The sequence below is a fragment of the Python bivittatus genome, unplaced genomic scaffold (assembly GCF_059951505.1).
Source record: "Python bivittatus isolate LINGU-HERP-01145 unplaced genomic scaffold, Pbiv_v1 ctg000590_np1212, whole genome shotgun sequence".
Lineage (NCBI taxonomy): Eukaryota > Metazoa > Chordata > Lepidosauria > Squamata > Pythonidae > Python > Python bivittatus.
The window spans coordinates 6,048,452-6,066,593 of NW_028277086.1; the positions used below are offsets into that span (position 1 = coordinate 6,048,452).

General features: G+C 40.9%; 1 protein-coding gene across 1 annotated transcript; it reads left to right on the plus strand.

Moving 5' to 3' along the window:
- Positions 1–14,585: 14,585 nt before the first annotated feature.
- Positions 14,586–16,055, plus strand: CATSPER2 (cation channel sperm associated 2). The gene has a single exon (XM_007436461.1). It carries the CDS (start codon positions 14,586–14,588, stop codon positions 16,053–16,055), a length of 1,470 nt encoding a protein of 489 aa, XP_007436523.1.
- Positions 16,056–18,142: the final 2,087 nt, after the last annotated feature.

Genomic DNA, 18,142 nt, shown 5'->3' on the forward strand with positions numbered 1-18,142 from the left:
GCAACCTTCCCAGGGCGCTTCCAACAAGCCAAGTCAATGGGGGAAGCTGGATTTGCTTAATGACCACATGATTAGCTTAACAATGTGATAAAAAAGATGGTAAAATTGGACGCGACTCACTTCATGACTGCATCACTTAGCGACAGAAGTTCCAGTCCCAATTGTGGTTGTAAGTCGAGGACTACCTGTATACAGAAATTCAAAGCAAAAAGAAGTATATACTAGATGGAGAAACATATTCATTTAACTAACCCGTATCATAACATACAATTGTTCTGCACATTAATTTACAGTTGTTGGGATGGATGAGAAAGTTTGAGTTATGCTGACCACCGGGAAGAATTACATTACTGGTTTAATCTTTATTGGGAATTAATGATTATGATGGTGATGATTTTAACATATATGTTAAAACCACCAGAACAACATACCAAAAACATTCACGTATGGATTTTACCACTTACTTCCAGGAAGTGTCTTGGACAGGTTGATCCCGATTGGCGAAAGTGGTCCTAAAGGAGTTTTTGCTTTAAGCCGTATAAATCTTCTTGGTTAAAAACAACACTTTAAATTACATCCAGAAACCTATTAGCAGCTGATGCAAGGTTTATAGCAAAAATGTAATATGCTTTGGAGTCCTGTGCCAGTTAAAAGGTGGGCTGTTCTTTTTCCACCCATTGCAGTTTCTCAGTGGTCCTTAAAGGTAGTTGTATGTAGAACACGTTGCAGTAGTCCATCTGGGTAGTAAAGAGGACATGAATTACCATTGCAAGATCCTCCTGCTCCAGTTCGGGCTGCAACTGATGCACTAACCAGAGCCAGGCAGAGGCCCTCCTAGTTATAGATTCCACCAGTCCATCCAGCAATAATTTCTGAGTCAAGAAGGAGCCCCAAGTCAAAGATCTGCTCCCTCAGGATGAGTACTACCTTTTGAGAATTAAAACAAGAACAGACAGATAACCTTGATAAATAAACACCATCCTGTTATGCAGGTGTTCAGCCATCCTGTTCCTTCCCATCTAGGCCCCAGCAGCCTCCAGACACTGAGATAAGATTTCAACTATATGATCCGCATCTCAGGGCAGTGATGTACAATTGAATATCTTCAGCATAGTCAAGATGGCACATCCTAAACCAAAATATGACTTCACCTAGTAGCCTCTTGTATATGGTAGTGCAGGAGAGAACTGAGAACTGAGCTCTGTGGTAGTCCACAGGTGAGTGGCCACTGGACTGACCTCCCCTACCATCATTCACTGGAACCATCTACTAAGAAAGGAGTGGAAACGTTGAAGATCAGAGCCCCACTCTTCAACCCATACAGGAGGTCCAGAAGAATAACATGGTTATTACAATAACAAGGGTCACTGAAGGAACTAAAGGGACCAGAAGGGGCACACTTCCATCATCTAGATCCTAGCAAATGTCACGCCCAGCATGAACAAAGCCATTTCTGACTCACCATCTTCATAGGGACCAGGACAAAAATGTGGCAGTCCCAGGCCTTTAAATGCCAACTCTCTCTTGTTCACACCTCCACACCAGGCTCTGTGTCCAGACAGTCCCAGGATTCATTGTGACACTAATTCATTGAGACAGTGTTTTCCACTGTGGTTCAGTGCACCAACTTGGATGAGGAGAAATCTAGCAACCTTGCTCCCAACTTCCCCTCCGCCTGGCCTGGGAGAACATGTCCCATTGTCAATGGCCCTGTTCTTGGTTTCTCTTTCTCTTCTGAGGCCATACACCATTGGGATTATAATGTATCTTCAGAGTTTCCCCCTTCTCCAAACCATCTAATAATTTGGCTGGGTTTGCAATGCCATACTAAACTAGTCAAATGCCATACTTAAACTTAGCTAAAATGGAGCTGAGTAATCTATAATTCAGTGACTTGTGAGGAACCCAGCCATCCCTTTAAGATGCTAAATGAACCAGGCCATCACCTTAAGCCATAAAACGATCCATTTGTCTGGGCATTTCAAGTTATGTGAATACAGCACTGGTGTTTTGTTAATCCAGATTCAGGGTTTCACATGCTATGTCGATTCATGCTCTTCTGTGCCTTATTCACCTCTGCCTGGTTTGACCCTTCCCTTGCTGTGTTTCTGGTGGCGGTATTGCAAATGGCACTGGATCATTTACCAAAGAGAAAACAAACATGACTGTTGAAGGAGCAGCAAGAACCAGGGAGAAGATTATTATCTTCCAAGGTGAAGCCCTCTGTCATTTTTTCACAGCTGCAGTTCCAAGCAAGTGTTGAGTCAGTGGGAGTCACCACGGAGTGCGTCCCTTTATCCAGCAGATAAAACCCCAATAATTAAAGTGCCAGCCACAGCCATCAAGTGTTCTTGAGGGGGCAATAGAGAGGGAGGAAAGTCACTCGCAGTCCCAAGGCGGGCTGACTCTTTCCAGAATTAAGCCTATAATTTCTTTTATTTGAATCACTGTGTGCTTCCATACAAAGTCCCTCGGCAGACTTTTTTTCTCTTTTTCTTTGAATATCAGTGGCAATGTGCACTTTGCATGGGTTGAAAAGATAGTTTTCTCGATGTTTTAAAATAACATGCACCTTCTCAAACTACTTAATCTTTTGTTCTTGGATTTTGTGAGAAACAAAATTGTCAGGAGTATCGTGTTTTCCCTCTTTCTCTCTCCTCAGCAGAAGGGTCTTTGAAAGATCTAACTGGGGTGAGGAATTTTTCAGGTTTTTCAAGGTAAAGTTATTCATCGGTGCATCTACTTGGAATTAAGAGGAAATGCACAATATTTTGCAATCATTATCTTGTAACTATATATATGTGTGTGTATATGTGTATGTGTGTATGTGTATTCAGATTCTTTGTAAAGATAAATATTGTTATTATTTCCATAGTACAGACGAGTAGAAGGAGACTGCCATGCTGTCACTTCTTTTCTAAAGCAAGGAGTACATTTATGGTAGACAGAAGAATCCAAGGAGACACTTCCTAATTAATTTATTCTCTTTCAAGCTATAGTAAAAGCTACTTTACTGTTAATACAATTACATTACTTCTCTGAGTGACCCAGAAAACCAAAAATTGCCCTCTGAATCTCCAAAATAAGGAGAAATAGATTGGGCGGAGGGGGGAATCTCACAAGAGCAAAAAGAGAAATATTAGACTGCAATCATATAAATGTTAACTTATGATTAAATTCCATTGAACTCAGCGAATCTTTCTTCCCAGGAAAGAAGTATAGGATTGCATTGCCCCCCTGAGAGTGTAGTTTGGATGGTGCAAGAATTTGCAACGAGTTGCTTGATGATTCATTTATTTAAGGACATCTCTAGCCCACCTTTTTGTCCCTCCAAGGGCTCCAAAATTCAATTAAGATAATGAGATTTAAGTCAAACTCAGTGCATTTATTTCATGTATTAAAATGGAGATGAATTGCTGTTTTGCCCCAAAGGTCAATGGACAATTTTAAAAACCAAAATAATCACATGAAGAACAGGAGAAGGTATTTTTTTATAGTAGCAAGAGAATGGAATCAAACTATTTAAAATCTGTTAAACCATTTAAAAGCATAGCAACCACAGGCCACGAACTAATTTACATTTATGATCATTTAAAAACATATTACCACATGAAATTTAATGCAAGTGGTGGATCCTTCCTTCCTTCCTTCCTTCCTTCCTTCCTTCCTTCCTTCCTTCCTTCCTTCCTTCCTTCCTTCCTTCCTTCCTTCCTTCCTTCTTTTGCTAAAAATCCAAGGATGGGGAGGAGCAAACCTCTTTGACAGGGATTTCCACAAACTGGGTGCAATTACTAAAAACACACAAACAAAACTAGCTTATGTCCTTGGTATTAAATGCAAAACTGATTAAAGAAAAGTGCTGGAATGAATGTGTACCAAGCTCTGCAACGTTGATTTGTGAAGGTTTTTGTGGGGCAGTTAAGTATCTCAATAAACTTCAACTTCCATGACACTCAGTAAAACAGTCACCTTTTCCTCTTACAGCTATCTCATTGGCTTCAAAATGTCTTGAAGTCTCTCTGCGTAGCATGACCCAACTTCTGTCCCACTGTCAAATGCTTTAATCTTCCAAAAATAAATAAAAGAATTCCAACACATACCACTAGGCCTCCAAGAACACTGATTAATATTCCTAATGGAGATCTGAGATCTGAGTCTCATTCACCACTTGTCAGCCCTTTGAGGTAGAACAGATCAGGAAACAGACTACACAAGAAAGCCTCAATTTTGCTTTATTGAAATAGCCTACAGTAACAGAATCTTGCAAGTCTGATTGTGCTTCTTCTTCCACCCTCTTGTATCCCAGTGAGTCAGGGAGGAGTCATCCTGAGTCTCTTCCTAATACTCTCCTGCCTCGCTGGGCTCAAGGAATGCTTTTCTATTCTTTGTTTCCATAATGGTTTCTGAATATTTGCTTCAAGGCCATCACCCTGGCTCTCTATACCATTACAACTCCAAGCCAGAATGGGCTGTCCCATTGTAATGGCATGTGAGAAAGACCATAGGAGATGGAGTGAAGAGATGCTGCTTAGGGAACAGTCAGATAGGAGACAGCATAGCCCACAGATGGATAGTGGGTGGGACAAGAGGCTCAGAAGGGACCCTCTCTAAGTGTTTGGGCTGTAAGGGAGACAGCGGGAGATTTGTACTTTCAGGCTTGCAAGATTCTGTTAATGTAGCCTTACAATAAAGTAGAATTAGCTCATCTGGTCATGTTTCCTGTCTGGTCTACTTGGTAAGGTTGATACCCACCGATCAAAAGTTCTTCATCTTCGTCAGGAATTTTAGCCCATACCTATTTTATCAGTATGAGCAGATAATGTCTCAACAACTACTACCTCCTTGATATTAGAAGAAAAAGAGGGAAGTTGCTGGTTATCAGTTATATATGGCTGACACTGCAATTCCATATCCCAGAGCAACTTCTCCTAATGTAGATGTTAACCAGCATGAGCACTCAGGCCCTACAGAATTCCATGAGCCAAATTCATTCAGGATCACCTACCAACCTGCAAATGAAACCACCATTAATTCCATACCTGAGAGACACTCCAGGTCAATCCTATAGTGGAAGATGCTCAAAACAGCCAAGAGCTCTAAAATCATGGGGAATGGGATCAAATGAGTATGATCCAAGCAAACAGAGGACTGGACCATCTTGCCCAAGCATTGTAGGAGGAGAGCCATGTTAATCTATGGTATCCAAAAATCAGGAGGATTCTGGTAGCACCTTTTCAGACTAACACACTTTATTAAAAGGTATAAGCTTCTGTGAGCTGCAACACACTTCATCAGATGCAATGGGTGTTATTTCAGAATAGCAAGTTCCTATTACAGTGCTGTGAAAAGTTGGTCTCATGGGAAAAAAAATGCAGTTTCCACTCCCACCCCCCAAAACACCTGTTTTAGGAAACTCATGGAGAAAAAGAGTTCTCTAAAAGAGGTAAAACCTGTATTATGGCACTTGTATAAAAAGAGCTGCTTGGAGGATACATCTGGTCCCCCATTCAAATTTTATTTATCCTTTTTGGAGAGGAAGGGTTTAAGGGATAAAATGGAGTACTGTACACCTTGAAGAGGTTTACTTCATCATTTTACTCCTTTAAAACCTCCACAATTGGGGTCCACCGGTCTTTGGAGCATGGTCCCTTGTGAGCTATACAAAACCCTCAAATTGACAGATTTGCACCCCTGGCCAGCAAGGTCGGTTTCCTCCAAATTCTGCCCAGTGCATATATTTTTGCAAGCTATACACTGTTCCATGCCTTTTGTTTAATTCATGGAAGTTTAAAAAGAACAAGAATATATGATTCAGTTCACATAAGTTCCAATTAAATAAGATCAAAGGAGCAAAATTAATTTCCCTCCCAATCCCTGTTAATCTCAGTCTGGATCACCTTCATTCCTTCAGTTCATTTTTTTTCCCCAAGCCAGGACACTTACTATAAAATGTTTGGTTGGTTGGCTATCTTAGGATTGCTCCAGGCCTGATTTTAATGAATTTTGTGAGAGAGCCAAAACGAACAATGCATGATTAAAGATTTGAATATTCACCAAGCCTGGAATTAAGTGTGATAAACCCTTACTGGATTTGGTAACTAAAGAGTGCAAGAGTATAAGATATTCCATTGCAGCGCTGAATTATTCATTTTACTCCATTTGGCAGATGGGCAGAAGAAGAAATTAAAGTGTTTGTGTGCTGTTGGGGGTGGGAGGAGGGCAATCTAGAAGAAAGGACAAAAAATAAACACAGAAGGATAAAAAAATTAAGGGTAAATTCTGGCTTTGCCAACAACGAACATCATGTTCCCCCTTCCCATCAAGGAGAAATCAAGAGCTTCCTGGCTGTGTTTGCCTGTTTGTTAGTAATCAGAGTCTATTTATAGCTCTGTGTGGAACTGATAGGATTTGTTATAGCTCTACAATCTATTGCTTTAGAACATAAATACTTTTTGCAGGGACAAATGAGAAATCCCACAGGATTCAAGGATATCATGATTTGGGCTCAAATCAGGTCATCCAGATAGGGAATTACATGCTTCCCATTATAAATCTATTGAAAAAGTAGCACCCTGGGGAGAAATGTTCTAACATAACCCTTTCAATGAGAGGTTAGTTTATGCAAAGGAAGTTTTGGCCATTTAATTGGGTTGGTTCTTATTGCATGAGAAATATATAGTCTTGGAAGGCTATGTCATGTGAAAGCAGATGTGGTGATGTCTTCCAAATGTTTTAGGTTATAAGGTCTAGGATTCTTGCCCATTGGACATGCTGGCTAGGACTTATGAAAATTGTAGTCCAAAATATCCAGAGGGCCCCAGGTTGCCTATTCTTCAAATCTAATTGTTCATGTTAGATCTACGATGGGAAGAATCAAGTTTCAAACTCCTGCTAATCCATCCTGGAACATTATTTCTTTGTCTAAATTTCTTCCTAATGTGGGGATAAATAAATTGCTCTGCTTTTGGAGGAAAAAAATGTGATAGAAATGCAATGACTAAATTCACTGAGAGTTTAAAAACCCAGCCCAACCCACCAGCCAAATTAAGCCAATAGCTGAATGGCAGACCAAGGAAAGTTAACAATAGCAAGGGGAAGAAAGATTGCTCAGGCATGGATTGCATGTCAAGTTTTACTCTGGAAAGGAACTATATGAAGTGTGTTTATTTCACTGTGTATTTATAAAACTTGTATGGCCCCCTATTTTATATACAATAATCCTAGGCAGCTCACAACAAAATCAATAAAACAATCATGTCACCCATACCCAAAGCAGCACATTGTAGAAGTAGCACACTGCAGACCTTCAAATTAATATCTTCCTACAGCTGCACTTTTGCTGAAAGTCACTTGGATAGATGGAACGAAGATGCAATCAAAAAACAACGGATGATCCCCATTTTGGGGAAAGATAAAATCCAACTGCCTCATTCTTTAAACAAAATACCAAAAAGTCCAGAACAGAAATGAAGAAAAGCTCAGCCAGCAGCGCTGGAGGACATTTTAAGATTCTGTGCTAGTGTTAAAAATTCAGTTGAAGTCTAATTAAATAGTTTTATGCAGCATTTGGAAGAAGTGTACCCTCAGAGAATAATCCCCCCGATAGAAATCCTCTCTCCAATAGAGCTTCCTACCATTGAACACCTAAATGACATATCATCCAGATATATAAAAAGCAGTGGTAGCTTTTCTATGATGAGAAACGGGATCTCAGATTGTTGGCATTTACTTTACTGCTTTATCAATGTCAGAACTAAGCAAACAAATAAGAACATGTCCATGTTTCTTTGTTTTTTAAAAATGTCCTTCTTGGGCTCACAGATCTTTTCATCGTATCTGCAGATCTAGGGGAAAAAAGGTCGTGCAGAACCACAAAGGGGTGGTTTGCTTCATTAGAGGTTCAGTCTAAGTGTCCCCTCAAAGTGAAGCGGTACCTTACTTCTAATTGTTGGAACAAAGTGGCTAGGTCATTTTGATCTCATCACCTACAAACTTCTGGGCATGTTTAGAAGTCTGTAATTAAATAAAATACAGCACTTTTTTATTTGTTTGTTTTCCATTAGGCAGGGAACATATTGCCCCTCCTGACTTGAACTGTGTTTAGATGCTTTTAATGAAGAATTAATTAAATGAATTAATTCTAATTAATTAATGAGATGTTTTCATGCAGCACAGCAAAGCACCGACGTGGAAGTATTATTGGAAATGAATACTACTCAGCTGTACATAGCCCTTATGGGCTTTCTTATAAAAACAGAAATGGTGAGGGGCTACAACCCACTTTTTTGGAAAAGTGTCCATCTGCCCAGAAAAGGGGGCAAAGGTTAACTAATGGGGGAACTGATGTTTTGTGACTGGTCATGTCTATCACTATAACCATTTCAAGAGACAAGCCATAGCATGGGCTTAACATTCTCCATAGAAGAATTGGTAAAAGTCACCCACCTTACATAAGAATTCAGGCAAGTAAGCCAAATGAATTCAGTGAGTTAGCTTAGCAAACAATTTGCTTTCAGATATAAGTAATCTGAAGCATTTTCAAGCAAAATCCACAGAATAGATTGGGCCAAGCTTAAATGTAGCACATAATATGCCTGACCCATGCTTCTTTGGATCTGCCCAATTGCTAGGCAGTAGGGAAGTAGGACTGAGCAGTCCTCTTTGCTCTTATATTTTTAAGACTCAGAGCCCTATGTTTGTCCACTGATCCTGTAGAATGGATGGGTAAAACCTGAAGGATCAGGCTAGGGACAGATCATCCTGGAGAAGATCTGTCTATGGGTCACTAAGAGTTGACATCAAAACTTGATGGCACCTCAACAGTAGAATGGGGAAAGAAAAGGGTGCCATAACCCCAATAGCCTGGCTCATTTTACAACTGTTTGATGAGAAGCAACAATAAGCATCTGGGGGATGACAGCACATTGAGTGCAGAAAGCCTGACATCAAAGGTTTTGTCTGGCCACCAAGCCTGGTATCTCCCACCCCTAATTCTTTTTTTTTTTCCCTACATCAAAATTTTGCATTTCTAAACAACTCATTAAAAAGTTGCTTGTTAAATAACAATTACAATAAAGAGATTAGAGGAACATTTGCAGTTATTTAGTAGTAGAACCAAGAATTCAGCCAGGCACCATAATTTGTTCAATCACCATAATTGGTAAATAAATAATAATGTATAAACAATGATTGCAATCAAACCAAATGCAGACTTTTCAGTTGGGTGCTTAGATTCATTGTGGGTGTCATGTCTAGTTATGGGCACGATACTTCCAAGATGAATTCAGGGAAGTTGGTTCTGAGGAGGGCAACAAGGATGATCAGGAGACTAGAAACTAAGGAAAAGAGATTGAAGGAACGGGCATTGTGTAGCCTTGAGATGACTGAAGTGTGTGTGGGGAGTGGGAAGATTATGATACTCCTTTTGAATTCCCTAAAGGTTACAGAAAAAGGTCAAGATTTGTTTTCAAGCATCCCAAGAGTAAAAATCTGAAATAATGGATTTAAATTACAGGAAGCCAAACTTTGGTTAAATGTTAGAAAATAAATTTACTTATAATAAATGCAGAGCAAAAACAGAGCCAATTATCCAAAGAAATGGTGGGCTTCTGCTCAAATTGAGGTGTTCAGGAAGAGATGGACATAATATCTTTACTTGGGATTCAGTGGATGTGAAGGAGGCTGCTAGCTACTGGAGAGAGGATTGTATTATTTCAGTATAAATGAGAGAATCATAGAGATGGAAGGAGCTATTTAGGACACCAAGTCCAATCCCCTGCTCAGCCCAGAATCCAAATTAAATCATCCATGACAGTCTAGCTTCTGCCTGAACCCATCCATTGAAGGAGAGCCCATCATCTTTCTAATAATTCATCTTGGAAATGGGCACTAATGAAGTTTCAAAATTCTCCCACAGATTTGTGAACCATGAAATTGACTGGACAATATCTTTAGAGAAAGGAAAAATTCTTTTTGATGACACAGTCTCTTCTCAATGGTGCAACTGAACAATTCTCATGGGAGGAGCTACCTCATAGTTCTTCGCCTACTGAAGCTTCTTTACTTCAAGTTGTTCTTAAGGTGCTGTAGAGTCCCTAGATGATGATGATGATGATGATGATGATGATGATGATGATGACGACTTCTTCATGTCTCTGAATCCTCTTCAGTTGCCCAGGTTTCTTGATCTGCAAAAGTCCCATATGTGAATCCCTCATCAGGTCTTCTCTTGGAACTGAATGGAGGTGAGGGAAGTCAAGGAGGTTTCAGAATGCTGAAGAGATAATTGTAGAACAAAAGAAAGGGCGTTTATACATGTCCATATGCACACACCTTTGGATACTTTGTCCCCAAATAAGTGCAAGAACACTTAATAGAATCTTAGAATATTAGAGTTAGAAGGGATCATAAGGATCATCAACCCTCTGTAATGCACAGAAAAAAATTTCATCACCCTTGGGAGATGGCCATCCAACCTTTTCTTAAAAACCTCCAGAAGGAGAAACTCACAGCCTTCACAAACTGTTTCCCTGTTGTACAGATCTTACTATCAGGATGTGCTTCCTTTAATTTAAATGAAATCTTGGTGGATGCAACTTATATCCATTATTTTTGGTCCCAATTTCTATAGCTTTGGAAAAGAGTTCCTGAACTCTTCCCTATGGCACCCTTTTATACACCACTCAGTCTTCTTTTCTCCAGACTGAACACCCCCAGTTATTTCAGCCTGTCTTCATAGAGTATGTCTTCAAGTCCCTATATCAACTTTTTCACCCTCCTCTGAACTTGTTTGAATCTCTCAATATTCTTCTGGAAATGCGGTGCCCAGAATTGTATATGATACTTCAAGTGTGATCTCGTCAGGGCAGAGTAGAGGGGAAAAAGGATTTCATATAATTTTGATGCAGTGCTTCTTCTGAGGCAGCTCAGAACTGTGTTAGCCTTTTTAGCAGCTGGCTCACTGTAATGGGCTGTGAGAATAACCTTAGCCAAGACAACAGTCAGATAAGAGAAATCTGAGTCCAAAACAGAAATGTGGTTTGAGAAAACATCTCAGACTTGACCCTCCCTAGTTCTTTTGTACATAAAGGCAGGGAGGGGAGAGGGAGACTTACAAGATTCTGTTACTGCAATCTTATAATAAAAGTAGTATTGGCATTCATACCTTTGGTTCCCCTGTCTGGTCTCCATTGAAGGGCTGACACTCACACCACTGGAAAATGTTCAGCTTGTTGTAGGTGACCAAGTTCTTCCAAGTCATGAATCCCCCATTTCGTACATGTGACCTATATTTTTTCTTCCCGAAAAGTAATATCTCACATTTCTTCTTGTTGAAGGACACGTTGTTCTTCTCATCCAGATCTCCCAACCTATCCAGATCAGGTTGCCCATGAAAAAATCACCCAATTTTCTCCTCCTTTGAAAAAAAGGAAGACATTGAAAGTGACTGTCCCCCTGAAACTGAATAAGAACTACACCCCACTCCCCCGGAGACTAATTTTATCAGCATGGAGGAAACTAACCAAATGAGCTGTCAATAAATTCTCTTCCAATGTTTGCTGGCGTCACTGTGGCTTCTAGAGAGAAAAACGGAATCCCAGTGATTTAATATACCGAGCCGAATGATCCAGATTTGGCTCGGCCTCATGAGGAATTAATTTTCTGATTTCTGGGTTACTTTGGTTTTGTATTTGTTTTCCAAATTCCATGAGGGTGGCTACGTGGCGGAGGTAAATTTCCAGTGACAGCTGGCAAAGAGTAAGGGCAAATTCAGACAATCAAAGACGACAGTGGCTTTACTTAATTAACTAATGGCCTGCACAGAGATGTAACGGGATTTGAAAAGAGAAAGCTTTTAAGCAAGATTCAAAGCCAGCAGATCTGCAATAGTAAAACTTCCTCCTCCCGTCCCCCCACTCCTCCTTTCTGAGATCCACAGCTCAGTGCTGGGAAGCCCAAATACTATCAGTTGTGCTTGTATGCGATGGGTGTACTCCCCCTGCTGCTTCTGAGCTGCAACTGCATCCAATATCACACCAGAAAAAGCACAATTTTTCAGAAAAACATAGAAAAAACCCTGCTAAGGCTCATCTCATGTTTCCCATAGAGTGTAATGGCATGCAGAAATGACCTTGGGAGACAAGAAGAAGAGCCGCAGATTGGACAACTATCATGTAAAAGATATCTCAGTCCACAGAAGCATGGGGGGAGGTGTGGGAAGTATTTCAGGAGGGGCCCTCCCTAGTTTTCCAGAGAGTAAAAGGAAAGGAGGGGAGAAATACTTTCAGTCTTGCAAGGTTCTGTTAATGTAACCTTACAATAAAGGTGGAGTTATTCCTCATGGTTGCGCTTCTTCTCTGGGCTACTTCGAAGGGCTAACATCAAGGCCAACCAGATGTCTCTGGAAAGCTCACAGGTAGAAGAAGGAGATATTCCCCTCTTTTGCCGTTGTTCTCTTGCAATGGGTATTTGGAAGTATACTGCCCTAACTTGGAGGTAACCTCTGAATCTTCAAGACTTGGTGATGAGGATCTTCAAATATTCTATTCCTCAAACCTCTGATAGTTGAGTCACCAGTTTCCACCTGAAAACATGATTTCCTTTCATTTTATGTTTCATCTGTGGATCCCTTCACCTCTTCCTTCTGTTTCATACATCTCTGTTCTAGACATACCTTCTGAATGGGAAGAGGTGAGTTAAGAGCAATGAGTCACTGAGAGAACAGACATTAATGGTCTGTTCTAAGCTACCTTTCCACCATTGGTGGCAGTGATGGTGAGAACAGGTGAAGACGCTTCAATTTGACCCTCTGATTCCGCCATCCTTCTGACTCATTGACTGCTAACTGGTGATTCAGCCAGCCATGCCCATCTATAGCAACTGCCACGGTGATTATTTTAAATAAAATAATTTTGCAAAGCGGTAAGCACTTTGTTTTTTTTAGGCTTTCAGCCAGTAAGGGCACTGTATTGAAAATAAGGCCAGCCTCTTGGCCCTGCAATGTCTTCATCAGCTGCACCCTCCGAAAGGTGTGTCTCATGGGCTTAGATTCCTTTTATATGCAAGGTGTTGCAGGTGCACTGTTTCTAGCCCTTGATTTAGGAGACTCTGTTGGACCCTCAGCCCAAGGCCAGCCTCCTTTCAGATTCTGCAGTTCAGCTGCAACATTATCCTCAAGTGAGCAAAGGATCCAGTCACCTCCAAACCAATTATTCTCAAATTACAAATAAAGCCAAAAGATTCATAAAGTTAAACTCTCCCTCAGGTCAGGTTCAACTCCAGAAATGACATAGTCCTAATAATGCTCTTGGCAGCAAGACAGAATGATTGGCCATTGCCTTCTTCCCTACACCTCTGGGGTTTACTGGTGTTCTGTTATCCAAATACTTATCAGATTTAACTCTGCTTAGCCTTTTTTGAGCCTTTGTTGGCTGACCTCCCTCCCTATTTACAGAGGAAATAGAAAGATGGACTCTCAGGAGCCTCCATTCTTGACTAGTGTCCTTTCAGTTAAAAGACACATATATAACTGTCATGTATTTACTGCTGATCAACAAAAACCACTAGAACAGTGATTCATACAAACACATGGCCCAATTATCTTTCCTTTCCCTTGGTAGTTAATAATAAGTAGACTAGAGCAAACCAGTGTATCATGTAGAGTTATCCCAGGGCATATTTTCGGTGGGAGAATGCTTTAGGGTCATAGAGGCAAATCATCAATATTTGCTCTGATGGTGCATCATTTGGAAATGAACAATCTAGGCTGGATATTATGGTCCTAGAAATAAGCCTTAACTCCTCTTCAGATTTCAGTGGAAGGTGGGATGAACATATGTAGCCTTAGGGTGGGCTACAGTAGTCAGTTTTCACAAATGTTAAAAGATGTGTGAAGGGACCATAAGAGGAATTTTAGTGTATTTCATGTCTTGCTTTATGGCTCCAAAGGTTTTCACGTGGTTCACCCACTCACCAGGCCACCAAAAATCTCAACTACACCAACAACAATTAAGTTAGTAAGTCTGTAATTCAAGTAAGCATGCTATACAACAACAACAAAACAATCATAGGAGCCAAATTCTTCCTCCTGTTTTGGTAACTTCATTATCTAAGCCTATACCTAAGACTTTTCAGCTAAGGTGAGATGAAAGGCACGGTTGCTTTTTTCACACATTTTTTTAGGTTAACAAGCAAGGGAAAGCATGATCCGCTTAACTGATGCAGAATGGAAATGCCCATTTAACTTAGTCAAGAGTAGGTATATCCTGCCAGCTGATCTCACAATACAGGACATATGTCTCTAGCATAATTTGGTCAGTTGAAAATTCCTGCAGGTTAAATAAACTACGGCCCTAAGTGCATACTAATTCCTGCCTTCCTTCTAGTCTAGGTGTCTGTGGATGGGTGGGGACAAACATCTTTTCTATGGATTGTATGAATTAAGAAGTCCTGCTGACACCACAGCAGCTTTTTCTGTGCTAATAGAATGTTGGAGCCATTATTCTTGTCAACTATGAGATCACTACTGAAACAACTGAGGAACTTCTAGACTTCTCGGTGTGTACCATGAGCAGCAAGCAGGTGCCATGCAGACCTCCCCACCTTCTAAGAAAATTCCCAAATCCAACATTGTCTTCCAGGTGAATCCCCGAGCGGATGCCATTCGCTCCAAGCTGATCTATACATTTTACCTGATAGACCACTTGCAGGGGCTGAGCCATGCAGTGCCACGGCATAACGTACAGGATTTTTTGGACCCCAAAAAGCTGAAGAAGCTGATGCTCATGGACCACAACCAGCTGGTCCGCTTCAATGTCATGCCCGTCCGAAACATCCAGATCACCCAGGAGAAACGCTGGCGCAACCGTATTGAAGTGCGTTGCAGCCACTGGCCCCCTCTGAAGATGTGGGCTTCTTCAGTTCTGAACAGCCCAACGTTCAAGGGCTTCATCATCTTTCTCATCTTCCTGAACATGCTTGTCCTCATGATCTCAACAGAGATAATGGAGAAGAGGGGAATAATCTTTGTGAAAATAAGTAGGGCACTGGAGGTGATCATTTGGGTCATTTTACATGTCTTTACGGCTGAGATTGGGCTGCACTGGTTTGTGAGCTTTCAGAAATATTGGAAAAATCCCTGGAATGTCTTTGATTTCACAGTGACCATCATCTCCTTTATCCCAGAAATTTACTTCCTGTTAGAGAAGTACCACAGTGTGGCAAGTCTCCGACTTCTGCAGGTGTGTCGCGTGCTGCGTTGCCTAAAGCTCTTTTCCAGAGTCCCACAAGTCCGGGTCCTCATCATGGCTATTGCCAAAGCCTTGAAAGCGATGGCCTTCATCTTGGTTCTCCTCGCCTTCCTCTTCTACGTCTTTGCTGTGTCAGGCATCTTCTTTTTTGAGAGTTACAGCCGTTCAGACAGGAACGACCTTACTTACAACATGTATTTCATGGACATGCCCAATGCCTTAGTGACTATCTTCATTCTTTTCACCATGGATCACTGGTACGCTTTGCTGCAAGACTCGTGGAAGGTCCCAGAGATGAACAGGATGATCAGCGGCGTGTTTGTCTGTCTGTGGCTTCTAATCGGGGCATTTATTTTTAGGAATCTCTTTGTTGCCATTATGGTCACAAATTTCCAGAACATTCGAAGTGACCTAAGTGAAGAGGTGAGACAGATAGAGGCTCAGAAACAAGCTGACAAATTTAAAATGGAGATCATGGAAAGGAGATATAGCCTGAATCAGACAACTATGGACAGAGACAGTGCATTACGGGAAAAGTTCAGCTTGGACATCCCATTCGTTCCAACCGCAGACTATCCATATTACAGCTATGATGAAATGCACCCTGGAATCTTGGACTGGGAGACTTACATCCACAAGAACTTACCGGGACTCTATGCTGCTGACGATGACGAACAGGTCCTTTGGCCTCGGGACTCCCTCTTCCGTTACTTTGAGTTGTTGGAGAATTTGCAGTATAACCTGGATGAACGCAAACAACTACAGCAATATATAGTATTGGCTCTTTCCAACCTTGAGGACAAGTAGCATGGATTCCTAAAGGACCCTACAATCTTTGGGACAGAAACAGGACAGGTGAAGAACCGAAGAAAATGAAGCCCTTGGCTTTGTACCAGCCTCTCCCCCCACCCGCCCACCCCCAATCAAAAGGCCTCTAGATAAGACTCAAGGCTAGTGTTAGAATACAGTCATTGTACTCTCTATATAATTGTGAAAAAACTCATGTATATTCAGAGGTTCCAATTTAAAAAAAATAAAATAAAACAGATCTGAGGATCATTCTCCAGATTGATAGCAGCTGTCATTTATGTGATCATTTAAAACAGCCATATTGTTTTGGGTTGCAAAGTATGCTGGTGTTAAACCATCATGGCACCAGGTCACATAGCTATTCCAATGTCCACATTCTTCTGCTCTAGCAAAGAGATTTTCTTCCATTTCATACTGATGGAGAGCCAGCCGTAATATGGAAAGAACTGGGACAATTCTCTCTGGCCTAAAACAAATGGGTCTAATGCAGTGTTTCTCAAAGTTGGCAACATTAAGATGCGTGGACTTCAACTTGCAGAATTCCCTAGCCAACGTGCTGGCTGGGGAATTCTGGGAGTTGAAGTCCACACATCTTAAAGTTGCCAACTTTGAGAAACATTGGTCTAATACATACATTTTCAATATCTGTTTGTAGTTGTCTGCCTATATTTTTGAATACACACAGAAATTGAGTTGCAATATAATTTGAACTAACTGCCCACTTTTGTATGATATCAAAAGCAATTAATCGGAGAGCCATGGCTCACTATCTTTACTCACTGACTCACCCAAACAACTGGTGAGCCTTTACTAGGGCTTGGAAGAACATACTCCCTTCGGTATCATTTCAGGGCAGATATCACAATCCCCCTATGATTCATCATCTTCACCCATGGGGCGTACAAGAAGTAGAATCAGTTACATGGGTTCTTTTACACTGTAGGTTTTATACAACATTGCACCAAAACTTTATTTCTCCCCTTTTAGCAGCAACCCTTGGTCTATCAGATATTTCTTGGGTTGATTTCCTGCTGGCTGATAAGGTCTTTCATATAACATTGGGAAAGTCTGTTACTTAGCATCAAGATTTTGGCAGTAGATCTACAGTGGAAAAGGAGATAGTGTGCTGTATATGCTTATTTTGTTATTTATTTGTCAAGATGGCAGCCACAACCGTGTAACCAAACCTGTCTTTTTTTTACATGTGGAATGGCAGGGTTGTGACAGGTTTTTGACCCCCCTCCCTGTGTATGCCCCTGCTTGTACAACACACACAAAACTAACATCTCGATACTTGGCCCCTACCATTCATTCATTCATTCATTCATTCATTCATTCATTCATTCATTCATTCAATAGACCACTGTAATCAAGAACTGACTCCCTGATTATTCTGAAGTCTACTAATAATCCACCATTCAAACTGTTCTAATAAAAACTGTCTCTGATTTAGTGGACAGGGCTGAAAATGGATACACTTACTTTTCATTGCTCCATTTTTATTCTGACAGAGACATATTTAATCTCTTCTAAAATAGAATGAAAGTTACTGAAGTATTTCATGCACTCTTGGCTTGGCGAAGTTCTGAGCAGAAGTTTAAAAGTTATTAACGTGCTCCAGTAAAGCCTGGGACAGTAGTTCCTCTGATGCAGGCTGAAGATACTCCATTGTTTGCAGAAACTCCAGTGATTATAATAATAATCCAGTGGAACCTCTCGGGAAGTTTGTGAAACATGGAATTTGCAGAGAGAGTTGCACATTTTCCTAGCTCATTCAGAGAAGACAACTGATCCACCTTAAAAGAGACATCGGGTAGACTTGAGTTCTGGGTTGAAAATGAAATTTTTGCTTGCCAGTAAAGCTCATGGAGTGCCTTTAGGTGGACCTCTTTCATTCTGTCTCTTCTACACTGCAAAGTTGTTGTAAAGAGAACAGTGAGAAGGTGAAAATCAGGGAAACTGTTGAGGCTTCTTCTTATGGAAGAAAGGTGAGACGAAAGTGTAACCAGATGAGAATAAGGAGGAGTTGAATGTATGGGTATGTGGCCCATACTTTTGCTACCATGCCTATACCATGGTTCATG